The sequence below is a fragment of the Haliotis rubra genome, unplaced genomic scaffold (assembly GCF_003918875.1).
Source record: "Haliotis rubra isolate DU_JTF1 unplaced genomic scaffold, ASM391887v1 Scf104, whole genome shotgun sequence".
NCBI classification, from domain to species: domain Eukaryota; kingdom Metazoa; phylum Mollusca; class Gastropoda; order Lepetellida; family Haliotidae; genus Haliotis; species Haliotis rubra.
The window spans coordinates 1,903,448-1,931,160 of NW_025764937.1; the positions used below are offsets into that span (position 1 = coordinate 1,903,448).

At 42.5% G+C, this 27,713-nt stretch overlaps 2 protein-coding genes across 4 annotated transcripts in view; both read right to left on the bottom strand.

The window, feature by feature from the left end:
* The window catches only part of LOC124274304, a 34,022-nt gene extending 7,519 nt beyond the window's left edge, over positions 1-26,503 (bottom strand). The window contains exons 1-4 of one of the 3 annotated variants that reach the window (XM_046709653.1): positions 26,210-26,503; positions 16,463-16,595; positions 13,211-13,315; positions 10,762-10,863 (exon numbers count right to left, since the gene is read on the bottom strand). In XM_046709653.1, the coding sequence (XP_046565609.1) occupies positions 10,762-10,863; positions 13,211-13,315; positions 16,463-16,585 (330 nt within the window). In that variant the 5' untranslated portion in view covers positions 16,586-16,595; positions 26,210-26,503. Of the gene's footprint in view, positions 1-10,761; positions 10,864-13,210; positions 13,316-16,462; positions 16,596-21,459; positions 21,600-26,209 lie in introns of those variants that run through there. The other 2 variants (XM_046709647.1, XM_046709663.1) reach the window with 2 other exon arrangements.
* Positions 23,358-26,147, bottom strand: LOC124274293. Its single transcript, XM_046709639.1, has 2 exons — positions 25,906-26,147; positions 23,358-24,650 (listed from the first exon to the last, which is right to left on the bottom strand). The coding sequence occupies exons 1-2, from the start codon at positions 25,930-25,932 to the stop codon at positions 24,021-24,023; spliced, it is 657 nt and encodes a 218-aa protein (XP_046565595.1). The 5' UTR covers positions 25,933-26,147; the 3' UTR covers positions 23,358-24,020.
* Positions 26,504-27,713: the final 1,210 nt, after the last annotated feature.

The window sequence follows — 27,713 nt, forward strand, 5'->3', positions numbered from 1 at the left end:
TCGTGAAACAATCTTTGGCTTTGGAATATCCTGCCACAGGATTCGCGCAAATACAAACTCCTTCCTTCGCTACGACATTTCTTGATATGTGCGTTGAATTTGGTGCGAGTCCGGAAGTGTTTATCGCACTTGGGACACGTGTACATAATACCGGATCGTTTACTCCCCCCCCCCCCCCCAATAATATTTCACAAACTTGAGAACAGTCGTGATTGGGGGGCGTTGTCATAAACGAGTCCACACGACTCGCACAAATAAACGTTGCTGGGAGTACGTTGATTATCGTCCGTTCTATCATTAGTTTGCCAGTTACTACACACGGCAATATGACGAATAAGATGATTGCGCATGTCAAATTGAGTCTGACACAGTCTAAACTGGAAACAACGTCTTTGCATACAGGCACAATCTACGACGTGTTGGTTAAATGCTTGTCCCTTCACCCACTGATTACAAAGTCTACACCGCCGATGTTAACTTTTCTGTTCGTATTGTTGTTGCTACCGTACATCCTACTCTCTCTGTTTGATGTTTAGTTTTCTTTTCAAATATCTGTTCACTTTCAGGAGATCCTCGACGGGGAAGCATATCCAGTTATCTTTTTGGTAGAGAGTACCCTCTTGGCCCTTAAAGCGTCGAACATCCGCGCACCAATAGTTATCTATCTTGGTGAACGAGCATTGGTAGAACGGTTTCCTGGACACGAGCACTTGAGCCACCTCTCTCACGTCATGATCTGATTTGTGTCGCTAGTATGATGGGATGCTGTACGGCTTTTGCGACACAGATGACATCAAGGCGGACGATAAAATGCATTTTCTACCTCGTGAATGTTGCACCAAACAAGCCATGTGAGACAAACGTACTCCAGGGCTTTTCAAAGTTGAGAGCGAGGGTGATGAGATGGTATCGCTGAATTCCAAAACGTATCCCCTTCGTCAGTTACGACCGTTACGTTTGACTTTGAAACCCGTTTCCAGATAATGCTGATCTGTAATCTCACGTGTTTTGGTGAACAGTCTGCTCAGAAATGTGGAATCATATATATATTTATACATATATCCTTGGTATTGGTGTATATCCATATATCTATATAAATATAATACAACTATTATGTACTTCTGTGTTCATGAGTTTTTTATTCGTCGTTACATACAAGTACATGCACCCGATGTGAGCTATACAATATAACAACATAGTCACAAAACACCAGTTAATCAGTAATTACGTATACTCAAGAGAACTATATATATATATATCGGGTACATAGATAGCGCAAAACAGAATACATACATATACGACGCATATACACAAACAGTAGTGCTACGATTTCACATCGTCCTATTTACAAACACTATTCATACAGTGGATTCGTGATACTTGTACACCACTCATATACGCAAACAGAGAAGTAGTGCTACGATTTTACGAGAAGCTAATTACAAATTGTATTCTCATAATCTCGATTCACTATCATTGAGAGGTCGGTTATGGATAAAATATATAATCGAGAAAACTATATACGATGGATACATAGATAGCACAAACAGCAGTAATACATATACATATAGACATATAGAGAAGTAGCGCTACGATTGTACACAGAACTATTTACAAACTGTATTCGCACAGTCGATTCGTGATACATGCGAGGATAGTCCCCGTTCGGCTCGTAGTGTAGTATTCCTTCAATATCGTATCCACTGTTCATGAATGTCGAGATCGATTGTCAATACCGGTTTCAGAAGTAGAAATAATACCATGTATACGTATCAGCAAAGGCGCTCAGGACTGTCTTATTCTACGCGAAACGAGCAGTGATGTCTGACGGAGTGACGACTCGACCGTTACGTTTGACTTTGAAACCCGTGTCCAGATAATGTTGATCTGTAATCTCATGTGTTGGTCTGGTCAGAAATGTGGATTCATATATATATATATATATATATATATACACACATATATCCTTGGTATTGGTGTACATGTATATCCATATATCTATATAAATAAAATACAACTATTATGTACTTCTGTGTTCATGAGTTGTTTATTCGTCGTAACATAAAACTACACAGTAATTACGTATATATCGGATACATAGATAGCGCAAAACAGAATACATACATATACACAAACAGAGAAGTAGTGCTACGATTTCACATCGTCCTATTTACAAACACTATTCACACAGTGGATTCGTGATACTTGTACACCACTCATATACGCAAACAGAGAAGTAGTGCTACGAGTTTACATGAAGCTATTTACAAATTGTATTCTCATAATCTCGATTCACTATCATTGAGAGGTCGGTTATGGATAAAATATATAATCGAGAAAACTATATACGATGGATACATAGATAGCGCAAACAGCAGTAATACATATACATATAGACATATAGAGAGAAGTAGCGCTACGATTGTACACGGAACTATTTACAAACTGTATTCGCACAGTCGATTCGTGATACATGCGAGGATAGTCACTGATAAAATGTATCCGTTCGGCTCGTGGTGTAGTATTCCTTCAATATCGTATCCACTGTTGATGACTAATGCTATCGGGGTAGATGGTGCAATGAGTCTTCATTCTTTTCGGTTTTGGGTGGTAATACATAGTCGATTGACATGCGGGGAGTTTGCGTTTTGTCCAGGTTCGCTGTTGTTCCGTTGTAGTCTCGTCGTATTGACTTGATGGCGTTGAGTTGTCATTGTCGTCGACTCGAACGTTGTTATCCTTCGCTCTTTCCTCGTGCTGAAGAACGCATCGCTCGTTGAGCGCTCGTTCATATTTCTCCTTCGGGAATCAGAACCATCTCCTGTGCCATAGTGCCCGTCTTGTTCTGATGCATCATCTTCGAGTGTAGATTCAGATCTAAGCTTCAATAGACTAATTATTAATGACAACAAATGTCTGAGTTGTAACAAGAGGCGTTTGGTGATAGAGCGGCCTATTCTCCTGTCGGCGATCTTTCTCAACTGACTTTTCTTGCGTCTGAGCTTCTCTTTAAGATAGGACGGAATTGGGATGTTTCCACATAAGATGTTTACACACACTTCGCTCAGTACGTCCATTTGCTCATTGGTCATCAGGTTCAGTATCGACTTCCGCTGTCTGTCCGTCGGCGCATCTTTGATAAAATGCAGAAACGCGCTCGCCGATGATATCGGATGGTTCATGGTGATTATCAGGACGCTTCGTATACCATCAACACCTCATCCGGGAATATGTTGGTTCAGAGCTGGTAGCGCGGGTCGCCTCTTGGTGACAGATCTATGATCAAATACCCAAACGGTTTACTCATTGCCTTTTCATAGGCATCCAGAAAAAACTTCACCTTCCCGGGTAGGATCTGTCGTCCAATCGTTGTTATTTGAGGGGTATCGCGTATATTTTTGAATGGTATGATGTAATGTGAATTTAAAGATATGGTCCTGGCGTACTTTCCATACGCGATGGAGGAAAAGAGTGTTTGTCTGAGAAGACACACCGTTATGTCTTTATGATGGCCGAGAGTCGTATAGACTTTAAACATTGTCAGGTCACGTGATGCTTGGTCAATCAGATCGTCGGCTATCATTAGCTTATGTTCAGTAGAATTCGCCCATTCGTTTAGACTCTCTTCGCATGTTAATCCTTTGTGGAATTCTAAGAGCGGATGATGTGCATTTTCTCGGGCATTTCTTTCCAATGAGTCGTAGATATCTTGCCACACGAAATAACAATTTAGTATTTTGTTACTTTTCTTTCGAACATGGCGTCAACATTTTCTATCAATCTCTTGGTGAAGGTCGACTTCCCCGCTTGCGTAGCACCGCTAATGAAAATAGTGGTCGGGGCGAGTAGAGGTAAGGTCGTCGACGTCACTTCAACGTCATCATCTGTAATACCACGTACGACGCCTCTGTCTCATGCGGTACTCGTCATATCATCTTTGTGTTGCACGCGGTTTAATGGTAGACACAGTAGTGAGATAATACAGCTAATGTCTCAGTATATATCGGTATACATAACTACATAACATTCCTTCTGTCTGTTCATTCTCTCTATCGCACTATGACATTCCTGGTTTTATTGACCTGAAATCCATTCCCGAAATCCGCGTACACGATACACGTGACTGTTTCCGGAATAGCAGTGACGAATTGAGCTTCCAGGTGGAGGTTGCCTTGTTTTTGTAGATTTAAATAGGGATTGTTCGTGGCTTCGATACCTCCTCCGTCAGCCGTCCAACACCCGTTGAACCGGAAGAGATTAGCGAATGCCATCATCATGTTTTGACCTTGCCTTTTGTCGAATGGAAGTTTCATAGGTCCCGATTCTGTGACGTTTCGACTGTCGCAGTAGAGCGCTATCTGAGATAGATCGTAGTTGGCAAAGTTGAAGGGATTTCGACTATAATCTCAAGCTACTTTATTGGGTCGCACGCCTTGAAAGATATTATCGTACGTGAACGCCAATTGAACTCTGGGTATGGACATCATTTTCACTTCCGTGCGAGGGTAAAAATACTTAGCCGTTGTCGTAGAAAGAGCGGTGTTTTGTCCGCATATGAAGCCCGGGGTCCACCTCGACTCTCATGATGCGAAGGACGATGTCGTCTATGTGTACCGTGTAATTTTCATCCGGTTTGGTGGCCATCAAGAGAAAGCTCGGAGGAGATCTGTATAGTTTCACTTGCACGTCGATCTGGTTCATGATGTAGCGTCTCAGCTGAAAGAGAATGTGCATAATAGGACCTATCATGTCCAAACTCTTACTCTCCGACATAAGCTTGTGTCTTTTGAACATTCCTCTGTTAGTCGAGTTTGGCTTTGTAATGTCCATATTTTCTGCCGTGTCCTTGACGAATAGTTGCGATGTCAGCTTGGAATTGGGGTCGACTTCGTTTGTATTTAACAACGTTTCAATGATGGCTTTGTACGGATAATGATTGTTTGTGGAATTGATGAGACGTCCCTGTAACCAGACGTCCACTTGAGAGAATAGTGAGTGCAGAAAATGATTGACCGGAGAGCATTCGTCCCCGAGGGTCAGGTTGGTCCCGTCTGCTTTGGTCAAGTGACATTTGACGTACAAGGACGAGCGCCTGAGATCTATGTAATCTAGACTGTTTTGTCCGCTAATGTGAAATTCGATAGGAGCTGATCCGGACAGGGGAGAAATAAGGCGACAATCTTGTAGATACGTTCTTGCGACCTCTTTTTTTAATCATCATACCTTCGTTTATGGCTACCTTGGAGACGATGTCTGGGTTGTGTTCGATCTCCGACTTGGCCTGTTCTACTGCCTGTTCTACCAGACTCACAAGATTTATATCCCTTGCGATGTCTACCACTCGTTCGACGCACTCCTTCGGGAGAGATGGCATGTCACATGGTGAGTTGATGATCATCGGTTTTGATGTGGATACTGGTGACATAGTTGTGACATTGTTTCTGGAGTTATTGTTTTGGTGAAAATAGGTGTTTATTTTCCCGTGCGCTACATCGCTGTAATATTTCTTCCATGTGTTTGGATTCGGAACATACATCCTGTCTGCTTCGTTTGGTAGTGCGTCGTCGACGTCCATAACACTAAAATGTTCTGTAATTAAAAGATATGGTCTCAACTGCAGAGTGATAGACGAAATGTCCGTCAGAAAAGTGGCTGTATTGCCCCAGGCGTCCGTTATATAAACATCCAACCGCTCCACATTATCGTTAATCACTCTCACGCCGATGTCGTAGGGTTCGGTGAACGTAGCCTTCCACGTCGATGCGGTTGACTGTTGCACTCGTCTCAACAGAGGTTGACGTTGGCCATGTACTATGATCGTTCGCAAATGGAACAGAATATATACAACATTCCATTCAAAACATCTCTTTTCTTATTTGCGTTCTTCCTTCTGGCGTATACTTCTCGTAGTGATATGGTCCAATGTCTGTTAAGTCTGAGTGGTTGTTTCAGGTACACGGGAAATTTATAAGGTTTATTTTTCAGGAAAAAACTCGACGCTATCGTCGCTATTAGTCACAATCCATTCCGTTGACATCATTCTCTCACTACGTGTACGTTCTTGATTTGGTCAGCGTCGATCAATGAATTGAATTTATTTCGATATCCCAACCACTTCACTAAAACACGTTTGGTCCTTTTCTTACTTCGTTTCTTACCAACGTATTTCATTTTGAGTATTTGTTCAACTCGCCAATTCACTTCGTTGGAATCGTGAGGATATTTCTGCAACTCGTTTTGATAAAAGGATCCTTTATGGGATCGGATTGGAGGTCTTCTATCCAATATACGTGTATATTGTCTCTGAGTTGTCGCTGATGTATCCTAAATACTTCTTCCGACCATTTCTGTTCGTATTCCTTCTCGAACGTTCTCTTGACCAATGATGCTCTGACGTGGTCTCCTACTTTAAATGCAAAGTTGCTGTTTCGTAGAGGTTTGATATTGGCTTTGTCCGCGTATATATCCAACCATATGCTAGCTTCGTTTGATAGTTTCACTTCCACGGGTGCTCTTCCTCTCAGGCTCCTGTGCGGGCGATGGTTGTAATTATAAACAAGGTCTTGTAATACGTGGATGTACCTATGGGTATGCCTGTACGTGAGGAATCTATACATCATAGATCTCAAAGTACGAATGAAACGTTCGGCGCAGTTCGCTTTAATGTCTGAGTTTTGCGTAACAAAATGTATGACGTTAAATAGAGTGTAAATCCGTCACACTGTTTGATTATTAAATTCCTTTCCTTTGTCCGTTCTTAGACTGTATGGAGGTTTCTCCATGGATGACAATAGTTCCCTCATTGCTTTGGCAGTCGTGTTTGATTCTTTATTTTCCATAGGTCGGACCCAGACATACCTCAAAAAGCAGTCGATTACGATGAGAATATACTTAATTCCATCGTTGTCTTGTGCTAACCTAGAAACGTCGCATAAGTCTCCATCTGCTTGTACGTTCATTCCTCCCACGATGACTTTATTTCTTGAAAATCATTTGTTTGGTAAACGATGTAGGTTGTAGGCGTCTTGCGTTCTCATCCATCTTCGTACGCTATGAGAAGAGACATTAGGGTTATGATGCTTCAGAGCGCCATAAAATTTTTGTTCACCCGCGAAAGCGCCTGGTTTCCTGGGATCGTAGTAGTATTCCTGATGATAATCAACCTGCATGACTATACTTTCCCACACCAACATTTAACCGTCCGTTTGATATGGTTCATCCACTGGTCGGTTTTGACACTGGTGTCTCGGTAGTCTCTACATTGATATTACAGAAAATATAATGGAGAGATGACGCGTAGATACGGATCACCATCCACGTACTGACGCCACTTCAGAATAACCGCGTCTTCGTCAATCGCTTTCATAGACGTATGAAAAAATGTATCCAAATCATGCTCTGTCTCCCTCTCATACTTTTTTATGAATTTCCATACCACTAAGGCATATGCGCACGATAGATAGTATTCCAAATATGCCGTTACTCTCTCAGAGTCTATTTCGTCCACTTCTATTGGTAAGTTCAATTCCTGTCCGCTATGATGTAAGGACTACGGTGATTGTACGCTGTCCGAGAATATATAAATGTGCACAGGCTTCCCCATGAGTCCGGAATGTCCACGGGTCGATATCGTAGCTCCTCTTCAAGATGGCGCACACACTCTCCTTTTGAATAATACCAACGTTGACTACATCCCAACACGACTGTATCATGAGACAAACCTGACTTCCTTAGCGAAACGGAGAGAAAATTTCTAAATTAACATTATTTTACAAAATGGTAAACCAAATGGTTCCTGACTATCTTCGTGATCTGATAACCGTACCTAAAATCTAAGGAATAATGAAAATTATCGAACTATTAGATGCAAATCCACTAATTATGTTAAACGTTTTTGCCCGATACAATTAAACTGTGGAATGGCCTACTTACAAATGCGACAAACGCTTCCTCTGTTGGACAGTTTAAGAATTTAATCACACCACAACAAGTTAATACCAACACAATGTTCGATCTAAATTTTGGTAGTCGATTTTGTCAAATAATACACTGCCGCCTTAGATTGGGATGCAGTGACTTAAACAGTGATAAGTATAATCGTTTCATTTGTGATAATGCTTCTTGATCCTGCTCACAAGATTATGAGGATGTATTTCACTATGTTTTTCATCTGTCCTAAATATGATAGCATTCAATACGAATCTTATTTCTATGAAAAAGGTTTCTCCCTGCGGGATGTGCTAAATGGTAATACTAATCAAAACGATTTGATTTGTAGTTTCTATTATTTTCTTATTTGGATCAACTAGCCACGAAACAAAACCAAGATAAAGTGTTGATATCCAATATTGTTCTTATTCAGAGATAACTTGTTATAACTACTGAGTCAAAAAAGAAACTTCACATTCTTTCTTCAGGACACTATAAAAGAACAAGAGATGGTAAGATGGTTAAATTGTTATTATTTCATTGCTGAGATCTGTGTGATGTACTCGATACACTGACAGTGCCATAATCAGTTCCATTAGGCTACACCGCCGTTCCAAAACATGGGTATACAGAATGTCAAGTCACAAGAATAAAAATGCGAAATTTCTCAGGTCAATATCGTGTATGGCCGCCCCGCGCATTCGCCACTGCCAAACACCGTCTCCTCATCGACTGCCTTATGCTTGTGAACACGTGGTTGGGGATTCTGCGCGATTGCTCTTGCAAGGCAGCGCCAAGTTCCTGCAAATTCTGAGGTTAGTTCCTAAGACCACGAAGCCTTCTCCCAAGTGCATCCAAAACGTGCTCTATTGGATTAAGGTGAGGGGACCTCGATGGCCAGTCCATGACGTTGATTCCAGCGTTTTGAAAGAAATTTCGTGTCAACATCGCGGTATGCGGCCGAGCATTATCATGCTGGAACTGTAGACCTGGGCCATGAGCCGCCATGAAAGGAACGAGTTCATCGGTGAGCACCTGGTCGCGGTAAGCAGCAGCTGTGAGGTTTCCACGGATGACCAGAAGTCGGGAACGGTTTTTCCCACAGAAAACACCCCACACCATGCAACTTCCGCCCCCAAATCTGTCGACTTCCTGTACACAATATTGGGCATACCGTTCACGACGTCGTCTCCAGACTCTATGCCTGCCGTCCGCGAATCTGAGGGTAAACCTGGATTCATCGCTAAAGACGACTCGATTCCAGTCTCTCTGGGTCCATCGGAGGTGACGTTGGGCCTACAGCAGACGTTGACGTTAATGAAACGGCGTCAATATTGGCCCACGATATGGACGTCGAGAATGGAGATTGGCAGCCCGCAACCGATTTCGAATGGTCTGTGAGGACAGTCGACCTCTAAACATCTCAGCCCTGGTTCGTGTAGCCGGCAGAAATCTGTCACGTAGGTGACGTAGGACGATTTGACGGTCTTCTGCTCGTGACGTCACACGTGGACGACCCGACCTTGGGCGATCAGAAGTGGTGCCAGTTTGTTGTAGACGACCTCGCAAGTCATACACAGTACGACGGCTGCATCCCATTGCTCTTGCGACGTCAATAACTGATCTTCCCGCTCACGTTGCACATTTGACAATCGTGGAATTTCAAGTACCGTTAGAACTGTGGTTTAAAAGTGTTTTTTCAATTCTTGAGGCCAATGCAAACACGTGCATATGAAGAAAACTTCGATGCGAAGATCACGTGATCGACTGCACGTGCAAAACCTGATTTGGCACTAACGTCATTTGCACGACGAATGGATGGGTTTGAGTGGGTTTAGCTAACGTTTTTCTAGAGTCGAAAGATAGGGATCGCATTTCGGATACATAGATGTATCATCAGAGAAAAAATATTCACTATTTTTCAAATTACATTTGGTGAAGTTTCTTTTTTGACTCAGTATATTATAAAAATCTACAACATTTCGCATAAATGTGAACCTTCACATGTATTATGGAGCGGCATTAATATAAGCCAATTAGGCTTGTTTGCCAATCCTTTTCTTAGTATGAATGATGAAACATGAATAATACATGGTAATAAGAGGCAAAATACGGAGAGAATAATATGTTTTGTAACAGAATAACATGAATATCTCGCAAACTAAGATTAACATGTCAAAATACACTCTATGTGAGAAAGAGCAAAGTTTGTTCTACAAAACTGTACAATTAATGGGAAAATGGAATAATTACATGAGCAATGGTAGGGTGGAAAGAGAGCACGCGAACTGCGTGACAGAGTGTCTACTGGAGAAGAAAGAATCCTGTATTTGTGTTCCGGAGCAGAAGGAACCTTATCGCTGCTCATGATGTCAGTCACGGGATTGTCTTAATCAGTTATTTACAGACCATTGTCTTATAGCTCTACAACTGATGAATGCTGCGTTAAACAACAAACAATCCTGCAAGCTGATATCGTGGGAGCTGATGTTCATAGAAAACTACAGTACATTCTATTACACTCAGTCATTTTCGGACAAGCATTTTGGAATAATGTTATGCAGCGTCTACAAAATGCACATTTGAAGCTACTGTGGGCTCGGTTGCAAATTCACTGAAACTAAAGCTACATGTAGGACAACTCTAGACTGAAAACACACTGATGTCTCACGCATGTATCACTAATTAACGGTTGGTGGAAAAGGTCGGGTGTGCAGAGGCAGGTCACAAATGTTGGGCAGTTTTTAATTAGTAAATATCTTAGACTGGGATAGGCAACGCTGGACTTGTTTAAATAGTATTGTCAGACAATTTCCACCCATTAATACTTACCATGTTGAAGGTGGGTGGTCCAAGTCTTGAGGTGATGGAGGACTTCGGCCCCGGGCTGAGCGTGGATGGACACGGTGGAAAATAACAAGGCCCTGGCGAGTCCTGGATAAAAACAACGAAAATATAGTAAATACATATAAGTTGGGGTTAATGATGACGGAAAAGACCAATGATAACTGATGACCTAATTGGAAAAGAAAAGAGGTCAACGGAAGATTTCAACATATAATCTCCCAAACAAGAAACGCATCATGAAAATAGCAATTACATGTAGCAATGAATTAAAACGTCATTCATTTTACAAAAGGTTTTACTCTGTTTATGAGTCCTATGGTGTTTATGTTTTGAAACTTCACAACAAAACGCACCATCCGTAAAATACCCGTATTTAAGAGCATGATTTTCAATTTCGACGTGTATTGTCACAGAGTACACAAATTCACATGCAATGCACGTGAAAGTTGGGAATCAGATAGTTTCAATGATGGGTATGAAAGGTTGATCGCTGTCTGTCGTTTATACACTGTATTTGGAATATTGTTGACGAACCCAAAATGCCAGGTCTAAGTGAAGCCAACCGTCATATCGCCATTGGTTTGCTTGAAGCTGGCCAGTCTCAACGTGCAGTTGCCCGACGCATGAATCTTCACCAAAGCACCATTTCACGGCTCTAGGAGAGATATTGCCGGCAGAATGCGGTAGCAGATGTCCCTCGTAGTGGGCGACCTCGAGCGACCACTGCGGCGCAGGATCGCTATATCCGGGTACATCACCTGCGTCATCAAACAGCTACGGCGACCTGTATCACTCGACAAATACCCGGATTGAGGATGCTTTCTGCACAGACCGTCAGGAACAGGTTGTGAGAGGCTGGTTTACGTGCCAGAAGACCTTATTTTGGCCCTGTGCTTCGACAACAACATCGTCGACATCGAGTTCAATGGTGCACCAACGTTCAGGCATGGAACTTACCGAATTGGCGTAGAATCTGGTTCAGAGGTGAATCAAGATTTCTATAGGATGTACAAACGTCGACGTGAACGTTTCGCCGACGCTTGCCTTCCCCAGGTGGACAGATTCGGTCAGGGCAGTGTTATGATGTGGGGAGCGATCACCTGCCTTAGGAGAAGTGATTTGGTGAAGATCCAGGGCAACCTGACAGCTCAACGGTACTGTGACGAAATCCTACGCCCACACCTCCTTCTAATCATTGATCGCCAGAGGGAGTTGTTTCAACAGGACAATGCCAGGACCCACACAGCACGTCACACTAGAGACTTCCTCCAAAACCACAACATCAATGTGCTCCCCTTGCCCTCAAGATCACCGGACTTAAACTCGATCGAGCATCTGTGGGATGCCCTGGACAAACGGGTGCGACGCCGTAACCCTCAGCCCTAGACACTTCAGCAACTCGCACATGCACTACAGGCAGAGTGGGCTGCGATTGGGCAACACGAGATTCTAAGACTTATTCGTTCGATGCCGAGGCGATGCCGTGCAGTTCTGGATGCCCACGGTGGTCACACGAGGTATTTGCTTCAGCACCACCACACGTCTCCATGTGACACTCAAACGGACTTTCCTCGAGTTGGTGCCAAAGACGGATAAGTCTGCATTCCCAATGTGCAATTTCGCTATATTTCATTGACTCATAAAGCCTACAAGATGTTTCAAGCTAAACATAAAAATACAGTTGAAATTCCTATATGCGTTTCTTTTTTTGGAGAGTATATTTTGTTTGACAGTATGGAAGTCTTAACTTTAGGTTGGATATTTTTCAGTTCCTGATGTACATTTCAATGGGGTGAGTGAGTGAGTTGGGTTTTACGCCGCTTTTGGCAATATTCCAGCAATATCACGGCAGGGAACAACAGAAATGGGCTTCACACATTGTACCCATGTGTGGAATCGAACCCGGGCCTTCGGCGTGACGAGCAAACGCTTTAACCACTGGGCTACCCCACCGCTCCTGCATTTCAATGGAGATTAATGATATGGGTAATAATTATCTGCCATTGATGTAATTGCATTTGATGGAAAATGGGAAGCATTTGTGTGCCACTAATGTAGTCTCCTTTAAAATGGACACATGGGGCAGAAAGAATCCAATCGGCCCACAATAGTTTCCTATTTGTGTTCTGGACCAGAAAGAATCATCCCAATCCACAACAGTTTCCTACTGATGTTACGGAGCAAAAAGAACAATATCGGGCAACAATAATTTTCCATTGGTGTTCTTGAAAAGAAGGAACCCAACCAGTCCACCATAGTTTCCAATGGTCTTCCGAGGCAGAAAACTTTAAACGTTTTTAAACACGATTCACAACATCTGATCGCATCGGATCAGGGTCGAAAATATGATGGTCGTAGTCAAAAAGGATATTGCGAACTTGTGCATGGACATGTGATCTATTTACTCACACACAGGAATCTCATGCTCACTCACCGAGTAGCTTAAATCCCGATAACTTGACCCGAAGGAGTAGCTGGGACCGGAATATCTAACGGATGGCGCTTCTGTTCCGTACCAACATGGGCCTCGGTAGTGGCTCTGGCAATAAATAGCGTCCATTAGCATGAAGCAGCACGATAGTGGAGCTACACACGTGACCATTATTTGACTTCCAGTATGAAATCTGGAACTAAATAAACAACCATTTTGCCATTAACTTCAACAAGTTGGGAATTCATTTGTCACTTCTCGCATCTTTCCGTAACCTCCAAACAGTCTGGGACATACATTAGGGTATTATTAAATTGTAAGTGCTCGTTACGACGAATAATGCATATTTAACATAGAGAGCTAAATTACGTAGGGTGGATTCATTATTAGTTGTTAATAAACGGTTAAAATTAATCAGTGATGGTTTCGATAGATAACGGTCTGGGATATACTTGAAACGTAAATGTTCATAAAATGGACAGTCAAGGGTAAAATGTACATCATCTTCTACTGAAGAGGGGCGGTGGGGTAGCCTAATGGTTAAAGCGTTAGCTCGTCACGCCGAAGACCCGGGTTCGAATCCCCACATGGGCACAATGTGTGAAGCCCATTTCTGGTGTCCCCCGCCGTGATGCTGCTGGAATATTGCTAAAAGCGGCGTAAAATCAAAAGCTCAGTCAGTCAGTCTACTGAAGAATTACATAAGGGACAAGATCGTTCAGATTTTGGGAGGGACCTTTTTCTACCTTTATTTACCATTAAGTCCAACAAACCTATCGTATATTTGGCAAATATGTTTCTATCATACTGAAAAGTAAGTTCAGATAAATACTATTCAGGCTGTATTAGAGTTTTAAATGTTCTATATATATAGAATTCGTAACGAGAGCTACTTTCTAGAGTGAAATGCCATTCCTGATAAAACATATTTACCGCTCAATCACGAAATTCGTTTAGAAACATAAAGAAATCGCCAACAACCTGGCTTTTCCATATCAATCCATATCCATGAGAAAACAAGATTTCTAATATGTAATGCTCAGGATATTTTACCCATATATTCTAGATGAACCATCATATTATACGATATTTTTGGTAGGCGGCTTTAATGCTTTATCGAAATCTTAAACCAGTATTTGAGGCATCGTATTTGTGAATTAATATACATCGGGTATCTCCCGCATTCATCGTAGACCATACAATTTGGAGTAGCGGACCTAACACATAAAAACTTCTTGCAAGCCATAAGATGTAATCTCTCCAAGTAATCGTAGCGTTGAAATCCCCACACTTCCGATCCATACAATAAAATGGGTTGTATCTGGGTATCAAACAGTTTGAAAAATATGTTTGAAGTTAAAATTCCACATTCATGAGGGATAGATAAAATTGAAATCATTGCTTTCTTTGCACGTAGGATTAAGTTATAGACACAACTTTTTAAATTCATCGTATGTGAAAACTTATTCCCACATATGTATATTGATTTACAATAGCAATAGATTTTCCCTTTGATGCAACAGCTCCACCCCCTTCTGAATATGACAATGTCAGTTTTGTCTAAATATACGGATAATTTCCAATTTTCAGAATAACTTTCAAGAATATTTAGCTGATTTTGCAAACCAATAATAGTTTCAGATATCAAAATGACATCATCTGCAAATAGAAGCATAAACAGTTCTATCGTATCGGGAAACATCTGTACACCCTGTTTACCATTTTGCATAACATCATAATAAAATTCGTTAACGAAAAATGAGAACAAAATCGGACTTACAATGCATCCTTGTCGTAGTCCTATTAGGCAGTCAAAGTAATCGGTTACATCAGAGCCACATCGTACACAAGATTTTACATTTGAATACATTGCTTTTAACATAGTATACAATTTCCCACCTAATCCGGCATTACGTAAGCAATACCATAGTTTTTGTCTATCTACTGAATAGAATGCTTTCTTAAAGTCGACAAAAGCGACATATACATGTAGATTGTGTTTTCGACGGGATAAACATTTCTGAATCAGTGCATACAAAGTGAGAATATGATCAGTTGTGGAGTATTGCTTACGAAAACCAGCTTGATTCTCAGGAATCTTATCTTTCATGTTTGCCCATTTAGAGAGTCGACTATTGAGAATAGAAGTGAAGACGTCTCCGTATCCTCCAAATAGATCCGCCCCTCTCTCGATGAATGTTCGTTCGTGATCTACGCGTGTTATTCCGCGACAAGCCCTCTAGCGACTCGTGCATCTCTCAGACGATTTATCATTGGCGCATGAACATTAGCACTACTTCAAACAAGAACGACAACTCTAATTCTAAACATATTTGCCTTTCTAAAAAATATTTATTCAAATGTATATTTCGAAAAGAAAATCAGAATCGTAATGGGGATTATTTTGCTTAGTAGAGGCAATTAAAATAACATTTTATTTCAGTTGTAATAAGTCCTAAAAGAGATAAACAAAAATGGCTAAAACATATCTCAAACTGAAGAATTCGTGGTCCTATCGTGAATAAATGTAGGAATCTATCAGTTGTCTGAACTTTCATATCTGACCTTGCTGCCATATCCCTATTGGGATTTAAAGTAATTACGCTGACACAAGCATGAAGGTTTCAATAAACGTCAAGCGAAAGTGCCCACAGTGAATTAAGTGGTCACTAATGGCGGAGAATCCGGACCAGAAAGAGGCAATGATTGTCACCTTGTGCTGATTCGTGACTGTAACAGGCTCCATGAATCCAGCCAGTACTTTACCTTGGTGATTCACAACGTCTCAACTTACTCCAATCTCTATCTCACCGAGAATGACTTACAACGTCCTGATCCGAAAGAATAGAAGGGGCTATGGCCTCTCTCAGATGGTCAATCGTTCTGTAATTACTTGTTCCTGGGAGCCTCTACCAACAAATGGGGTCCATTAGGAAGAAACTGTAGAGGCAGCGCGACAGTCGTACTACAAATGTGTCATCTGTGATCTCCAGTTGGACAGGTATTCCACTTCCATACAACACAACATACTCCCTCACTGTTATGGGGGTCATATATGTCACCAAGCTGGACTTACCTGCCCGTATGGTGCTGACAGATGGATAGTTATGGGGCCTCATCTACGGTTAGAACAGACGACTACGGCTCGTAAATCTAGTCGGACAGCTGGCACGGATAGCCAGACATTTCCTGGTGTTCCAGTCAGGATTTGGTTGAAATTCGTGCACAAGATCTAAAATCAACCCAAAAAGGTACCTGATCAGCTCTTCTTAGAAAATTTGCATATTCCATACGCCTCATGTGTGCCTGTCCCGTCTTTGCTGCACCAGCAGAGGCAGACGGGTCGTTCTTGGCATGTGGCTTCTCAGGTGTGGTCATCACGGAGTGTCTGCAAAATGTTTTGCATCCTTAAAATAAATCTGTATGTATATCATGAGATGAAGATTCTCAAGTTGAAACTAAACAGTCAGCCAGGAATCAGCCCGTAAGAGAACTAAGTGTGAAACCATGAGACAACAAAGAAGTTAATGTAATGAACATTGTATTCTAAAATGAACTAAGTTCACCAATCAATACATATCACCACAAAGGCATCACTCCGTCGGTGCAAAAATAGAGTAGCACTTGTAAAACCATTGCTTCTGCTATGTCTGTCCTGAAGTGGCTCGTTGGCACCGACATTTATTCTAATTTCTCTTCATACCTAATTTGATCAATTCTCAAAGCGACTGTATTGTGTGAAAAGGTAAATCCCCCTCCTGAATATGATTAGCCACCGACATCGTAGACACAAACTGAGGGAGAAAAGAAGTATCCACCCGAGATTGACGGTGGCTACAAATTAAACAAACGAAAAATGGTTATTTGAAGGTGACGAGTTTGATACAGGTAGGTTACATGCGACGTGTCAACACGTTTCGTGCAACAGGTGACGTGTTTGATGCAGGTAGGTTACATGCGACGTGTCAACACGTTTCGTACAACAGGTGACGTGTTTAATACAGGTAGGTTACATGCGACGTGTCAACACGTTTCGTACAACAGGTGACGTGTTTGATACAGGTAGGTTACATGCGACGTGTCAACACGTTTCGTACAACAGGTGACGTGTTTAATACAGGTAGGTTACATGCGACGTGTCAACACGTTTCGTACAACAGGTGACGTGTTTGATACAGGTAGGTTACATGCGACGTGTCAACACGTTTCGTACAACAGGTGACGTGTTTAATACAGGTAGGTTACATGCGACGTGTCAACACGTTTCGTACAACAGGTGACGTGTTTGATACAGGTAGGTTACATGCGACGTGTCAACACGTTTCGTACAACAGGTGACGTGTTTGATACAGGTAGGTTACATGCGACGTGTCAACACGTTTCGTACAACAGGTGACGTGTTTGATACAGGTAGGTTACATGCGACGTGTCAACACGTTTCGTACAACAGGTGACGTGTTTGATACAGGTAGGTTACATGCGACGTGTCAACACGTTTCGTACAACAGGTGACGTGTTTGATACAGGTAGGTTACATGCGACGTGTCAACACGTTTCGTACAACAGGTGACGTGAACATAATGATAATGAATTTGTAGTGCGCCTATCTTCCAGCTGCAGCTGCTCAGCGGCGCTTGTGTCAGCAATGTCAAGAGACAAGTTAGTAGGCTTTTGTAAAGAGGTGGGTCTTCAGATTTGTCTTGAAATCTCAATTGATGTTGCAGATTTTTGTTCATAGTTAAGGAGCAGCGACTGAAAATGATCTTTCTACCAACTTTGCTTATTTGTTAAAACCAGTCTCTGATCGTGAGCAGACCTCAGACCTTCTTTCAGGTAACCTGGTGAGTTCAGAGCGGAATACGTTAGATCGAGGACTTTGAATTCTCTGTTTGACCGGAAGCCAGTGTAGCTGCTTCAATATAAGTGTGATGTAGTCGAACTTTCTTGTCCTCGTCATGACTCTTGCAGCCATGTTCTGTTACCGTTGAAGGTGTGATGACGCACTGGATTCAACCAGGAGGGAGTTGCAATAGTCTAATGATGACGTAACATAAGAGTGTACAAGTAGCTTAGTGGTATCGGTGTCTGGATATTTTCTTATTTTGCTGATGTTTCTAATATGCATCGTGGCAGTGCGGGCTGATTTCAGGGCATTGTGAGTTGCAGATTCTTGTTGATAGAAACACCAAGATTCCTTACTTGATCTATCGGGTGTATCTCAACTCCACTAATGGAAAGTGGCTGTGGTGAAATTTTCTGTAACTGATGTTTTGTTCCTAGTATCATAAACTCAGTTTTGTCTTCATTTAGTTTAATAAAGTGAGCGCACATCCATTGACTCAGGTCCTGTACATATGATTCCTGTTTGACTTGACATGGTAGGTACATTGATGGTTCAGCACAGACGTTGAGTTGGTTGTCGTCGGCGTAGAGATGGTAGCTTAGGCCATTGTCACACATGATGCTGCCGATCGGTAGGTTATAGACGGAAATGAGTACTGGTCCAAGTACCGATCCCTGTGGCACACCGTACATCAAGTCGCATGATTGGGATGTCGCACCGTCGACCTGCACATTCATCTTGCGGCCTGTGAGATACGACCTGAACTACATCAGCGCTAATCCTGTTATCCCTGTTGTGTGTTCTAGCCGTGACATCAGAATGGAATGGTTCACAGTGTCGAAAGCAGACGACAGGTCGAGTAGAGCTAGAAGGACTAGGTTCTGTCCATCCACAGATCTGAGGAAGTCATTCTCCACTCTCAGAAGAGCAGTCTCGGTAGAGTGTCGAGATCTGTACGCAGACTGAAACATATCGTTCAGATCATGCGCCTTTAAGTGTTGATTCAACCTCGCCAAGATAGCTCTCTCCAGTACTTTAGAGAGAAACGGCAAGTTTGATACTGACTTAAAGGTTTTCAATAAGGACGAGTCCAAGGGGGGTTTCTTGAGGATAGGACTAATAATTACTTCTTTGAAAGAGTTGGGCACAGTTCCTTCATCGACTGAAGCGTTGATTATCAAGTACACTTCTTCCACGTACCGCCTCAAGGAACACGGGGAAACAATTTTCCAGTACATAATTACGAGCGAGGGAGGGGTTGTCATGTTTAGTTAGATTTGGTTCTCAGATAAGGGACAATCAACATCGAATATGAGCTCAATGAGCATCCGTGCATGCATGGATACTGATGATGGTGCCTGTCGGCGGGAATCTGATGTCACTCGTCCCGTACTGCGGCTTCTTGGTGTTGAAGGCTGTGCTGTCAGAAGAAGAGCCCTGATCTGACTTCAAGATGATCCCTCAAGGTTCAGTGAGGCGTATGTCCTGTGAACGAGTCAAGATATCCTGGACCATCCCTCATAGTGCGACTTAACATTCATGCTGTGAGAGTGTTCCCTGTTGCTGTCAACAATGTGGTTGTCATGGGTGATAAAACACATGTCCCCAAACTATCAACCCAAGGCATATATATATACTCTCCCCAAAAAGAAACGCATCATAAAAAAGCAATATTTCATGTAGCAATGAATTAAAACGTGATTCATTTTACAAAAGGTTTTGCACTGTTTATGAGTCCAATGGTGTTTATGTTTTGAAACATCACAACAAAACGCACCATCCGTAAAATACCCGTATTTAACAGCATGATTTTCAATTTCGGCGTGTAGTGTCACAGAATACACAATTCACATGCAATGCACGTGAAAGTTGGGGATCAGATAGTCTCAAGGATGGGTATAAAAGGTTGATCGCTGTCTGTCAACTACGGCGACCAGTACCGCTCGACAAATACCCGGATTGAGGAGGCTTTCTGCACAGACCGCCAGGAACAGGTTGAGAGGGGCTGGTTTACGTGCCAGAAGACCTTATTTTGGCCCTGTGCTTCGACAACAACATCGTCGACATCGAGTTCAATGGTGCACCAACGTTCAGGCCTGGAACTTACCGAATTGGCGTAGAATCTGGTTCAGTGATGAATCACGATTTCTTTTGGAACGACGCGATGGAAGAATGCGGGTGTAAAGACGTCGACGTGAACGTTTCGCCGACGCTTGCGTTCCCCAGGTGGACAGATTCGGCCAGGGAAGTGTTATGATGTGGGGAGCAATCACCTGCCGTAGGAGAAGTGATTTGGTGATGATCCAGGGCAACCTGACAGCTCAACGGTACTGTGACGAAACCCTACGCCCACACCTCCTTCCAATCATTGATCGCCAGAGGGAGTTGTTTCAACAGGACAATGCCAGGCCGCACACAGCACGTCACACTAGAGACTTCCTCCAGAACCACAACATCAATGTGCTCCCCTGGCCCTCAAGATCACCGGACTTAAACCCAATCGAACATCTGTGGGATGCCCTGGACAGACGGGTGCGACCTTCAGCCCCAGACACTTCAGCAACTCGCACAGGCAGTACAGGCAGAGTTGGCTGCGATTGGGCAACACGAGATTCTAAGACTTATTCGTTCGATGCCGAGGCGTTGCTGTGCAGTTCTGGATGTCCACGGTGGACTTTCCTCGAGTTGGTGCCAAAGACGGATAAGTCTGCATTCCCAGTGTGCAATTTCGCTATATTCCATTGACTCATGAAGCCTACAAGATGCAAAATAAACATAAAAATACAGTTGAAATTCCTATATGCGTTTCTTTTTTGGGAGAGTATATGTACTTTCTGATTGGAATAACAACTGTACTCCACTGCAGAGGTAAACCCGATAAGGATCATAATTATGGAGTACGATGAACCTCCTTCGGTCACTGAACACTGTTAGTGTAAGTCACGGATCTGCCAGCATTGTACTGCCCTTGTCGATTGCTGTCGTCGACGTGGACGTTTTCGGGCGAAGGGTCGTTAACGGCTTTCACAGCTTCACGTGCACCTTGCAACCAAAGCGTTTTTTCGACCTAAACAAGGCAGTGTTTTGGCGACTGCTTTTACCAGTAACGTTTTGATAGTGTTTGTTATGTTTTGACCAAATCAAATTATGAAGATCTTACCGAGAGTGTAATGGGTTTTTTTTGCAGATCCAGAGATCCACTTAGGTGGACTTAAACTGGGATCCGGTCACCTGTATAAGGATCAACACCGAACGGACGCTATAATAGTGTAGCTAGTACTCACAAAAAATTGTTTCCATATTTTTAACAACAAAAATAGGACTTATTTCTCCTTTAGACATATCCATAATATCCCTTAGGTACCAGTATATATTCAAATACTCGTGCATGTAACCAAACTGAACTTACTTTCACACTAGGTAGCTAACCCTGCTGAGAGTACCAAGTCCACTTCGAAATGTTATTTCCCTCGCGGCGTGTTTAAAATATTCGTTAGCTGTGACTGTTGAATGCCTTGCCTATACATAACATGGTGTCAGTGACGACCAACGTGGATCGAGCAGTCTATGGAATCATAAAAGGGACATTATCGCGCTCTCGCATTTTGGTTTTAAATAGGCAAAAATGGTATTCAAAGGGACAGTGCGGGACAAAGGGACAGTGCGACATTTGGTCAAAATGTGGCTTTGTTGCAATGTCGCGCTTTGGTTAAATGGGCCAATAGCTGCTTGATTATGTAAGGGCAACAACGCGACAATGTCCCTTCTGGGATTCCATAGATGTCTGCATGCGCGCCTCGTTGTAACGTGTAATGGATTTGTCGTGTGTAGTATCGTCCCTTGTAATGTTTAACACTGTTTTGTAAAAGGCACTTTAGGTATTAGATTCTTCTGAACTGATTGAGTTTAATATTGATTTCAGGAGTTTTGACAGTCAGTATTCTGGTGTGGGGTGAAGGGTTGATCTGTCACGCTACCACCCGGATATGAAAGATATGCTACTGATATAAACACTGGGTGGCTCAACACAGCAACGCAACAATCCTGTCGATCAGTACAATCCTGATATGTTATTTAAATGAGTTCAAAGGTCCCCAGTTATCATAAGGTCCCCAGTTGGCTATGAAGAGTTGAGTGTTTAAAGTAAGCCTACAAAATGACTCGATTCAACACAGTATCATGTTTTCATTACAACGTTTAATGTACAAGTAAATAGTTATCTCAAAATGTTTACTAAACACAGTTATGCTTAAAACAATATGAACAGTACTGGTTTCAATTTATTAATTTATTCCCGTTTTTAAAACTACATGATTTTAGGGCTATGCGACTTCACCCGTAACCGACTTTAACTGACTCACCCAGTTACTGTAACTGAATACCCTGCGGTTATCTCCCTTAATGAGTTCAGGGACATCAGGGTTTCCCTTCCAATAACACATTTACCAGCATATACTGAGGGGAAAAACTAAGGGATCACATGAAAGCAGGTTTCCAGCTTTCTTCACAAGCTATGATATGTGAAAGCATGTGAAGAACCATGGAAAAAAGATAAAAGAACACTTCTCCTTTCATGTGATCCCTTATTTCTTTCCCTCAGTACATTGTATATATTTTACAAATTTAGTGATTTCGCTAAAATACAACTAAACAGCTTGTGTAATTGTGACCACATGTCTATAACACTATACCAGAACTGAATTGTCACATGAGACAATATGTGAAATGCATGAATTTTATGATAGTATAGTTATCCATAAACCTTCATCTGACCCAGGGCCCCGATCAACGTTACGACCTACGAATGTAGTAGTGCTACGAACGTTTGTCGTAGGATACGAACGTTTTGCGGATCGGGACCCAGCACTATTACAAATACAGTAATGTGCTAAATATGGAAATACCATGCCTTTACTTCGAGGCACCATTCGTTCGACATATCAGACTTCGACTCAACGGCGTTTGACTGTGTATCATGTCTGCCGTGGAATAACCGTGAAGTCGAGTCTAGTTTACGGTATCAAATCATGATGCTACTACGGTATTGAACTGGTATTGAATGGTTTCTGGTAGTTTATCTGAGGACTATAGGGTCGATGGGGACCTTGTGGTTAAAGCGTTCGCTCGTCACGCCGAAGGACCGGTTCGATTTCCCACATGGGCACAATGTGTCCCCCGCCGTGATGGGGCTGGAATATTGCTAAGAGCGGCGTAAAACTAAACTCACTCTGTGAGGACAGATGACACAGGACTATCGAGGGTATAATTACATGTATGTGTGATGTCAGCAAGGTAACCGCCTCTTGGCAAAGTCCAAACGGTTTATTGTCACATGATCTCGAAACCGTTGACAACCATACTGTCATTCTTAACTGACAACATATTTACAAGAGGGATAATTATTGTGCTTTATTAACCTTTATCACGTTCTCCCTATGCGTTAATCACTGATCTATAAGTACACATTCATCTGACAGGACCGAGTATTGTTTATGCTAGTCAGTAATAGTCTAGATACATAGATTCAGCATGTGAACAATCGGGATGGACATACCAGTGGTTGGTGTTGACGCCCCACGCCATCAGGATGCGATGACTGACGATCAAATCCCCGAACCCGACCACACGAACCTCTTCAGGTCTCTTACCACAGTCAATAAAACCTCTTTACTAACCCAAATCCTTAACAACTACGAATGCATACTGAATCTCAAACGAACTTGAAGACCAACGATATAAAGAATGGGACACGTCTTTGTTCTTACAATTCTATTAATAGGAATAGTCCAGTTAGTCTCAGATGTGTTTTTATTCAGTTTTTGTGAACTCTAAGAAAGCAACTGTTGATATACAATGTCACGCTGGGATCCAGGCAAGTATTTACTGATGCCCAACAAGCCCGGCATCAGTCACTTGAAGACTGCCATCATTGAGGAATGGACGGTGACGTCCGGTGATGGAAAACGCTGGTTAATGAGATAAGGCTACCCTGCAATGTTCGGGGGCGTACGCGCCAGGCCCAGGGTTTTGTGGATAACATTTAACAGACGGTAACAGGCGTACTGTAGTAGGGTCAACAGTTCCCTCGCACTTGTGTCCATTTTCCGGAGACAAACCCCGCTTCTTTAACGCAATCCTTTTTTCTGGTTTTATTTTCTTGTCTGTCAGAGCTTGAGCATTGTGGGTGCTTTGATACACGCTCTCCTTCCTGAGTCTGTTCTCATTCCAGCCAGCGGTTGTGGCAACGGGGAGAGATGACGCATGACTACCGTCGTTGTAGTTCGTGACGTTGGTGTTGAGGTCATCTCCGTCTATTAACATCGTCCGGTTCCAATCACGAGGTCGTCCGCAAATAGACACTCCAGGACGCGTAGGCGTGTCGATGTAGTAACACGGTCCTGGGTTGTCGTTGAGGACGGTGATTGGTTTTCTCTTCTGTCCTGACGATCTGTGTGTTCCCTTGGGGTCGGGGTAATCATAGTCGGGGAGGAGCCCTTCCCTCTCTAGGCGTCTTTTCTCAGCCAAGCCAGCTTTCTTCATCTCCCTGATGGCGGCCCTCCTTGCCTCCGGAGTCGCGATGGACCATTCTTTGAAGTTCATCTGTTATACAAAGGTGAAGCGACAGTTAGGGCCTGTTCGATTATTGCGAAACTGGTTTCTCCTGTCATAACGAGTGTCTAGTTTCGGATAATATAGTTTCAAAGTGAAACTAAATTCTATTTTTATAAACGAGTGAATGGTTTCACAATCCGGTTTCAAAATGGATACCCCAAAAATGTCCCAGCTACTATATGTGTGGAACGAATTGGATTGCAGCATATGTTTTTGTTATTTTAACAGTGAATTAACAAATAATAAACAGATAAGATGCTTTTGGAGGTAAAAATTTGCGTATATGAAAGTATACTGTTTCAAGTAATTATGTATACAATTTACATAAAATAGTCATGTTCTGGGGTTTTGAATAATATTTTCCTAGTGAATGAGTGAGTTTTGTTTTGCGCCGCTTTTAGCAATCTTCCAGCAGTATCACGGCGGGGGACACCGGAAATGGGCTTCACACAATGTACCCATGTGGGGAATCGAACCCGGGCCTTCGGCGTGACGAGCGAACGCTTTAACCATTAGGCTACCCCACCGCCCCACTTTCCTAGTTCTCAGTTGATTTGTATCATTATTTTGGTTACAGAAACTGCTGCTCTATTTTGCCACCAAGATCAGCTGAACTTGGCGCTTGCAAATGCAGTTCAGCCTGGTGGTTTCCGCCATGTTTGTTATGAGAGAACGCGAAACCGAAACTGCGAAACCTGCCTCGGAGATGGTTTCGAAGTGTCAGAACCAAAACCGGTTTAGCATAATCGAATAGGCCCTTAGAACGTACGGATTCTGACGTCGTACATTTGACCAATGCAACTGACATGTGTGCTTATTTCAAATACTAGTATTTGATAAGCTTTGGGTCCTAAACAGTGATATATCTGGAAGAAATACGCGGCTGGAAAAAGGAAGTATACACTTGGAAACATGAGTTGAACAAACAATTTAACAATGTTGTCTAAACATTACGAGGCTGAAAGCAGTCATGGAAATCAAAACACAAATATGGTACCCAATCTATGTTTTCTTTTACCCGAAAGTTTGCATTCAAAGATTAAATTGTATCTCATTCTTTCATATAAGGGTAGGTGGGGTAGCCCAGTGGTTAAATCATTCGCTCGTTCCGCCGAAGACCCAGGTTCGATTCCCCACATTGGTACAATGTGTGATGCCCATTTCTGTGAAGGCCCCCGCCTTGATATTACTGGAATATTGCTAAAAGGGAAGCTAAATATGGCATAAAACTATACTCGCTCACTTTTGCTATAACTCCTTGAATCTGCATTTCCGTTCTGCCTGTCTGTGAAGTCTCTTCTGTATGTAAGTATTTGTTTGTTTCTTGGTTAACGACGCTCTCAGAATGTTCTCAGCTGTATGACCTCGATATGTAAATACTCGAATCTGGACCAAACAATCTAACTAGTGATAGATGGCTTGATAATTATTCTAGGCATGGCATAAGATGACATGTCACGTCAGTCGCCTCTAACGGCAAACATAGGTTGCTGGGGATAAATTTCAACCCGAATAGTCATGGGTTGTTTGTAAATATCCCTACCTACCTTTTCGCCGATCTGCTTGTTTATCCCGTTGCCAGTTGTCCTCCAACAACACAGAGTTACTTCCTGCTTGTAACGACAGCGGGATAACAACAGTCGATTGGCGCGCCAAATGTATGTGGTACAGATAGTAGCTGTTCTAGTTCCTGTATTCGTCAACGGTCGCTAGTATGTACACGCACAAACATTGCGTTGCCAACAAGTCGTAATATGAATCCTGCTCGGAGTCTCGGTTGAACAACAACGGTGACCTCTCTATTGATCTTATGACATGCAGACCTTTGTTTAGTGCACAGCTCGGTTAAGCACTGATAGAGAGGCGGGTATTTGGGTTTGGAGAGCGGTAGCGTGTCTATTCTGCAAGTCGCATATTGACCTGACCTGACCTGACCCCCACCACCCGTGTCTCTCTGCGTAGTGTGTGTGTGTATGTGTGTGTGTGTGTGTGTGTGGGGTATCGGGCGTGCGTGCGTGCGTACGTGCATATTCCATATTCCCGTACGTCCTCAACTGCTCGATCCGCCAGTGTTGTGTGTGCAAATGAGATGACTACACTCATCGAGTTCTGTTACACGTGTTTTGACAATCTCACCATCGTGTCTTTGGGTCTAACATATCATCAAGAGACGAAAAGTTAAAAACTTGCAGGGGCTGTTCATAATTAATGTGGCTGTATCCTCGAAGGGGGTTTAAGTACTGTCGAATTATTGTCCTCCTATGAGGGTACGTAAGTCCCAAAACATTCGAAGTAAATTACGTTCCACATTTTTAATCGTAGAATACATGTCTTTTTAATATATGGCTAGATTTGCTAAATTGCTAACGGCTGAAGGGATGGTGTAAATCCAGCTGGGATCCATGCTGGAAGCAAACGTACTGTAAGTCCCCATGGTCCCTAGTACGGTGATCTACCTTCAGTTGTAGGCGACCTATAGCCCGTTTTTATAGTGTGTTGTCCTCTATAGTTAAAATAGTGTCTGGTAAGCAGTAAACTAAACATCAAGTCCAGTACGTACTGAGCGACGTTATGCTTGTGGAGGTATTGGTACCAAGAACAACAATAATAATAATGTTTAGAAATATTTCCTTTCAAGTCGAAAAAGTCAATTTAATGTTGGAAGAACTGATTTTGGCGTTTGGCTGTTTGATGCAACCTACTAGCACTGGGGTTGTGTAACATTTGATCAACATCTAAGAACCAAGATAGTGTAATTAGATAGTGTTCAATATTTTCAGGCTTCTCCAAATTGCTATGACCACATTTAGAATAAACTATCTTATCAATAATTCTCCTGTAGGCATTTAACCCACAGTGTCCAAGTCGGAGACTTGTCAGAATGACCTCAACACGAATTTTACGACGACGAAGTGTATGAATAGCTGCATAATTGCTACTTGTGATATATGTGCAAAAGTTGATATAATGTATGATGATTTCCAAGAGACTGTCTCGCGTTTTTCAGGGCTTTTATGGCTGCTTCTATGACTACTACAACATTTGATTACA

Coding starts and splice junctions, on each gene's coding strand:
- LOC124274293 (XM_046709639.1), bottom strand. CDS start 25,932: ATGCAGATTCAAGGAGTTATAGCAAAA. Junction 24,651..25,905: donor TTCAAGGAGTTATAGCAAAA/GTGAGCGAGTAT, acceptor TTTGTATAACAG/ATGAACTTCAAAGAATGGTC.